This window comes from Cyclopterus lumpus, chromosome 4 (genome assembly GCF_009769545.1).
Source record: "Cyclopterus lumpus isolate fCycLum1 chromosome 4, fCycLum1.pri, whole genome shotgun sequence".
NCBI lineage: Eukaryota > Metazoa > Chordata > Actinopteri > Perciformes > Cyclopteridae > Cyclopterus > Cyclopterus lumpus.
In genome coordinates this window covers 23,059,771-23,067,078 of record NC_046969.1, presented here as the reverse complement: position 1 = coordinate 23,067,078, position 7,308 = coordinate 23,059,771, and the positions used below count along the sequence as shown (strand labels likewise).

The 7,308-nt window shown below is 43.8% G+C and overlaps 1 protein-coding gene across 1 annotated transcript in view; it reads left to right on the top strand.

The window, feature by feature from the left end:
• The window catches only part of yjefn3 (YjeF N-terminal domain containing 3), a 34,809-nt gene extending 30,066 nt beyond the window's left edge, over positions 1-4,743 (top strand). The window contains exons 4-6 of the mRNA XM_034531079.1: positions 2,840-2,953; positions 3,593-3,743; positions 4,019-4,743. Of these exons, the coding sequence (XP_034386970.1) occupies positions 2,840-2,953; positions 3,593-3,743; positions 4,019-4,215 (462 nt within the window). The 3' untranslated portion in view covers positions 4,216-4,743. The remainder of the gene's footprint in view (positions 1-2,839; positions 2,954-3,592; positions 3,744-4,018) is intronic.
• The last annotated feature ends 2,565 nt before the right edge of the window (positions 4,744-7,308 follow it).

Below are 7,308 nucleotides of genomic sequence, written 5' to 3'. Positions count from 1 at the left end.
GGTCATTTTATCTATCCTTCTAGTCATTGTGTGTCTCTTTCTGGTTGTTTTGGCCCCTTTCATAGTTGTTTCTGAGTGTCTTTGTAGTATCAGCAGTTTTCTTTTTTTTTGTATCTCTTTGTCCGTGTTTTGGGTTATTTATAGTACTTTTGTGTCATTTGTTTGTTTTAGTCTCTTTGTGGTCATTTTGTGTCAATTAGTAGTTGCTTTGTGGTTGTTTTGGCCCTTTTAACAGTTGCTTGTGAGTCTCTTTGCAGCTGGGTTCATCTCTTTGTAGGTTTGTAGGCGTTGTTTTGTTTCTCGTGGTCATGTTGGGCCTCTTCCTGGTTGGTACGTGTCTCTTTGAGCGACCTATTGCAGGTGAAGGCCTCTTGGCCTCTTGGCCTGTTCCTGTTCAGTAATGCATCAACGCCAACAATAGCTTTTTTTTATTGCACAAAAACAGCTATTATATTCATCACCACCACTAATAATCCAATAGAAAACACAGTCTGGTGCTGACTGAGTCATTCGGATGATATCTCACGCTTCAGGACTAGCAGGGGACCCCCTATACGAGCCCCCTGCACATTACACGGTTTCCTTTCGGCTCCCGTAAACGGCTCAGAGCAGTTATCCCATTACCCCCCCCCACAAGGCCACTCAGACATCATGACATCACGCTATTGTTACTCTCGTTAAAGCCGTGTCTGCCTCTTACGCTCGGCAGCCACAATGGGATGTCAGGACCAGGCCGCGTGTCGACCGACATTTTTTGACTTTTGAATTGTTTTTGGACGCGGGATCTGTTCTCTCTGAACACATTAGAAGAACGTGACCTTTAAAAGATCGCGAGTCTCTTTCTCACAGTTCATTTCGGTGCTAGTCCCCGCCCACGTCTATGACTTTATTGGAAGGGAAATATTGGATATGTGTGTTTTTTGTGGGACTTTTGCTTTGGAGGGGAATGCATCTATACACTTTACCATATGTGTCTGACACGCTTGATTTACTGTGCATTGATAGTTCAGATTAAAACCTCTGTGGAGCTTCTCGCTCTTCCCTCGTTCTTTTTACTCCTTCAGGCCAAGAACAGGAGGTCAGAGGTCAGCTCCGAGGGAGAGATATATATCTATATTTTACCCTGACATTCCAGAAATTAAGCTTATCCATAACAATTAGGCATCGATTCCGTACTTGTACTTTGGACTGTGAAAGAGAGAGAGGGTGTGTTTTTCATGGTGCGACGTGATCAATCTCAGCAGGAAGACATGCAAGCATACACGTGAGACACACACACACACACACACACACACACACACACACACACACGCAAACACACATTGTCGTGCATCTTTGATTATTTCCACCGCTTGGGGTGGAAGAAAAATACGAAGGCACAGATATTCCTTGATCAAAGCTAATGTTTGATGAGTATATATATATATATATAGTTTGAAGTGTTCATTCGGTGTCTTTTCATGCTTTTTCCTATATATATATTTTTTACTTTAATACCATGATACTGTATTTTATGATTATGTCTGGCATAAAAGGTCTACAGTTTATGTTCAGGCCTGTTAAAAAATATAGAAATGCACTGAAACCACCACCACGGCGTCGATGAGGTTCACGGCATGGCGGACCCCGAGGGACGCACACACACACACACACACACACACACGGTGGATTGTATTGGGCCTGGTTGCTCGCCTGGTGGAGATCATGATGGAGGTGACGTCAGGTGATGAGTGTACGTGGCCGTGTGATTGGTTTAGGATCCCCAAGGAAGCAGCGGTCCGTCTGAGCTGACGAATCACTTCCTTTCCTTTCCTCAGCTCAGCCACATTTTAAACTGTTTTCTCTTTATTTATATCTTCATGTGGTGTTTTTCACAACAACAAAAACACACGAATGTGAACCCTGTGGTCATTTTTATTTTAGTTGATGTTCCTCACTTTCCTCCGTGCCTTGTGGTGGCGCTAGAGGACACATCGGGGCATCCTGTGTGTTCCCTGAATTATCTCGAGATAAATCTCACTGTTGTCTTTGTACAATGTAATGTAAGTTAAATAATATGATGACCTCCACTGTATTGGGATGGATGGACATCTCACATCACTCCGTAACATTGAACTCATGACCTCCGAGATATTCCCATAACGCCTCTGAACAGCTTGAATCGTGACCAATACAAGAAAAATAAATGAACTTTTATCAAATTAAAGAAATTCCTGAAGACATCTCTCCATTTTTTCTATCGTCGATGGTCAGATGGCCACGGCGACTTGTTTTGTTACCGGTTTGGCAACCTCCTCTTCTTCTTTTTCTTCTTCTTCTACTCTTAAAGCTTTGCACGGCCTGCAGCCGACTTTATTCTCCTCAACCCAGTTGATGGAACATTTTAAAGTTAATCTCCTTGACAAATAAATTGGGTGAACTGGCCCTTCTAAAAAGGCCGTTACGTAGATATTTATCGAGGCCTATGTTTTTTTTGAGAAAAGAGATGACCCTCCTACACACTACTGACAGGGGCTCCCAGGTTTCAGGATTTATCTTTGCGACCGTGTCAAGGTCATCGGGTCACAGGTGCTTCCTGATGAGCATCACAGACCTCTCAGACTGCGGGTGTCTGGATTTCTACTCCTCTCCGCTCCCAGTTCATACGGGAAGTATTCATTCAGGAGCCAGACTGTCGAAAAACCACAACGTCTGACCGGCGGGCTCCAGTATTTTCACTTGTCGAGAACTGGAGGACAAATGTATCAAACACATTGTCAATGTTGGCTGGAATCGCAGACTGTCGTGTCAATAGTGTGTAACCTCCCCCCCCCAACCTCTTCTCTGTTGTTACTCACAGGAATATGAGCCCACCATCTACCACCCTCAACGCTCCTCTCAAAGTCTCCACCAGGACTTCACAGTTCAGTGTGAGAAGATGGACATCCCTTCTCTCTCCTATCTCCCCACAGAGGTCAGCGGCCTTTTACCAGAGCGACACATCTCCGGTGACTTCGGCAACTGACACACAATCTATCGTTTGATTATAAAGCGCGCGCCGATTTTAAGGAGATGGTTAAACCGATGAGAAGTAGTTATATGTCATTCCTAAATAACCCATGTGATTGTTAGCCGGTGCATGACGTCAGGTGACGTAGTAAAAAGAGGACGACGTGAAAAGGACGGGGCAAACAAACACAGGACTTTCACCCAGGAAGTACAAACGTACTTATTTAATCCAAACCACGACCCTTTAAAGACCCTGCACAGCAGGACTCACGCAGGCCCACAGATCGCTTGTGTCGCTGGGCAATCCCCTGAAAAAAAGTGAACCGTAAGATGCCACCCGATCTGTTGTAAATATGTAACTCACTGGGTAGTGTAGGAGACTGTTATCCAGGCTCGGTCCCACGGTAACACAATCCGCCTCCTCCCGCGCCATCGGATTAGATCATTCAAGAAAGGTACCTAAATCATTTCACTTTGTGACCCTTTCGAAATAAAAATGAAACCAGATTACATGACTCCCTTTCCTTCGCTGTTATTCATCTCGCAACCTTCCCCCCCCCCCCCCCCCCCCTCAATTATTCATGCTGCGATCCAATCTGTTCAGGTGCAGCTCATAAACGACGCCTACAACCTAGTGATTGATGCCATGATGGGTCCGGACGCAGACTGCGCCAACATTAAAGAGCCCTACCCTGGTATCCTGGTCACCCTGAAGCAAGTCAAGATCCCCATCGCCAGTGTGGACGTGCCCTCAGGTGAGCGTTCCCACCAACGGGCTCAGGAAACTTGATAAATGGGCCTCCAGGCAGCTCCATAGGAGCCTTGGCTCCCAGGCAGGAGTTTTTCCAAAGTCTGGAGGCACACGTGGAGGATAAATCTTACTCTGCAGTCGGGCTCAGTGTGAGCTCATCATACCCCAAATGCACCACCTGCTGGGTGTGAGCACAACACACATGAAATGATCACAATCCTCTCCTCGAAAACCTAAATTCCTCTCCTCCTCCTCCTTCTTTTTTTCTGTCTTCCTCAGGTTGGGACGTAGAAGAAGCGAGTGAGGATGGCATCGCCCCAGAGGTTCTCATCTCACTCACAGCACCAAAGAAGTGCGCCAGAGGTTTCTCGGGGAAGCATTTCTTGGCCGGACGCTTCCTGCCCTACGACATCCAGAAAAAATACGAGCTCAACCTCCCGGACTACCCCGGCACAGACTGTCTGCTAGAATTGTAACACATGGGAAAGCCAGAGTGACCACTCCTCATTTAAAATAAAAAAAATAATTAAAATAAAAAGCGTACGGTTGATCCCTTCTCTTGTTTTGTACTTTATAGATCGTTAATGTGATTTAATGTGCAACAGCGCAGTTGTGTAGATCAGGCTACACTTTAGCCGAATGTGTCGTTGAGCTACAGTAGAAGGGTGATATTTAGAAGCTGTGGTTTGAGTCTTTTTAGGCAATGGCATGAGTTTTTTTTTTGTAAAAGCTGCATGTAGCATTACACTGTTTACTGATTACTTTGCAAAAGACGGAAAAGGTTCTTCGGAGAGATGAATTTTTTTTCCACGACGCCAACAACCGGATCGTTTTGTTTGTTTCTTTTTTTTTTTTCTCCCTTCAAAAACTTTTTGTAATGTTTTACGTTCGGATGCTTTTTACGTTTGAAACTTTCTACTGACATGTGCTGCTGAGATGAGGTGCTGTGCAGGTCGGCCACTTAGAACTTTCTGTTTTGACTGTTTTTTCCGTTTGGTTTTGGGTCGGCCTGCACTTCTGCATTGCTCTTGCTTGCAGTTGCCGCGTTAGCTGTTACGAAAAAAAAAAAGGCCCGGGCGGTTCTTGTTATCCAATAAAGGAAAGAAAAGAAGAAAAAAACTCTCAACGGATTCAGTTTGTGGCGTTTTTTTTTCTCCTTCACATAAAGCTGCAGCGATCAGTGTATTTGATATCAAATTATTGGTTTATAACTTGACCTTTTAGCCTTGTTTTCCATCAACCACGTGTCCAGCAGACACGGGCAGCTGTTTTCAGTAAGAAAGGTCCAATAAACCCAACTGTCCGCGACCTGCTCGACAATAAACGGCACGCGGAAAAAGTTAGCGACTAGCCGGAGAATATAGGGGAGCCTTTAAAATATAGCGGGTATAAAATACCAACTATTTTTCCAGGTGGAGACCAAAAACAGAGCTAAAAGCAAAGCGGACATGAAAGCTATTGTTGCTCTGTGTCTGCTGGATGTGTTTTCAGCTGGTTAAAGTGAGCCCCTCCCCCCCCCCCCCCACACACACACACAGGGCCCAAAAACTAGATTACGGTAGCTTTAAAGCAGGGGTGCCATTTTTTATTGTTCCGTAATAACATTAAAGTTCACGTTGACATCCAACGAATATTATATATATATATATATATATATATATATATATAAAAAAGATATATTTCTTTCCCATAATCAGGACATTGTATTTATATATGAGAGCCCTTTCCTTTCGTAAGCGTCCACGTCTGAGTTGAAATCATGACCTTACCAACCTTCCAATGATCTATCGGCAATACACAACGGGTACCAGCCAATCAGAGAGTAGGGCGGGTCTTCGTCAAACTACCGTAAGTTACACGGCCTTTAATTTACGACACAAGCGTCCGTAGCTTAAGTCGTAATTTTAGCAATAAATCTCGACCTTTTTTTTCCAAACCTAACCCCGTACTTCGGGTTTCCTAAACCTAACCTCGACACCGTTAGGCCCAACGGTTGCTCAAGCTGCAAGAATATGACGAGCGGGGGATGAGCTCACGCTGCACATGTTAGTCGTGAGCGTCCTTGGTGAGCGCATGGCCGTTTCTTCTGTTTACTGGTTCCCAACTGGATTTGATTGGGTAATGAAAGCCATGAGCAGGTGTGATCAGGTCGTAATCAGCTGTGGAGGAAGGCCGCTCATTATTGGGCTCCGGGGGGGTGGCTTTGCGAGGTCTTCAAGAATGACTAAAAGAGACGTCCGTGCTGTTTATGAATGAGGTCATGTGTATTCATACGAAAAGTTTAGGAACTTCTTCTGAACGCTAATGCGCTGATGCACGCGTGCGGGGAGGAAAGAGAAAAAAAAGTCTGTGAAAAGGAATGTCGATCCGGCGGTATTAAATCTGTCAGGAGCAACCCTGACGAGGGTTGTAGAAATATGCGTGCGAGCGCTCAGCGGATCGCACGCCTTTCATGCCCGTCCAATCCCGGCAGGGGTTGAAAACGAGGACTTGTCGCCGCGCTGTCGCCCGAGTGAGCTCCTCACCGGAGCCGCCCGAGTGACGGGCTCAGGCGTCCTCGGCACGGCTCGCGGAATTGAACGATCACATGTGACAGCGCCGCTCGTCTTATTATCCACGTGAGAGACAGAGAGAGTCTTACGGAAGATTTAGTGGAAAGTTTAATATGAATATAGAGCTTCCATTGTAGCTTACGGGGCCCTTTTTTTTCCTCTAAATTGCTTCCAGCTCTCTTTCTATGTGGTAAATATGAGAGACAAAATAAAACATTGCATGTTTAAGATTTCAATTTTGCACCTATTGTATCCTGAAAGTACTCTTTTAACACGTAATGGTTATTTTAAGTATGTCCCGATAGCCGGTGGGCTAGTTGTTATTCCTAAAGGACCACATCATTCTAAAGGGCAATGAACACTGTAAAAAATACAGATATTAATGCTGAAAACTCAATGAAAGGGTGGTCACACATTACATGTGTGAGTTTAAAGTGAAAGACGTCTGTCCGAAAGGAGCCTGGTTTTGTATGGATTGCTTATTTAGGTTTATTATTAGAACATTTTAATGGCATGATCAAAAATATAATAATATGGCCAATGGCTAAAAATAGCAAAAAATAGCAAAAAATATCTATGGTGGTGGAAGAATATTATGTAAAATACAACATTACTACAAGTAGCCTAATTATGAATTTTAAGTAAAAGTGCCCCGTGATATATTTGGCTAGCTTAGTTCGGAGGGAATAATTAAGAGAGGAAAGAAGAAATAAAAGTTCTGCGACTTTTCTCTCATTGTTGTGTCATCGTTTTAAAGTTTTTTCGTGATAACAATTATTAAATGAAACGATGTGACGCAACCAGTGGTTAAATCTTGCAATGGAAAAACTAGTAACTCTTATTTGTCACATAAATAAGTAAAACATATATAATGTAAATACTCAAGTAAAGTATAAATACCTTAAAATTGTAAATGTTGTTGCGCTTCATTACTTTCCATCATTAAAGTGTGAAAACATTGTCATGATTTAAACTTTAATATCCTGAACTTTACTCCATTGTCGTCCCACCCGACCT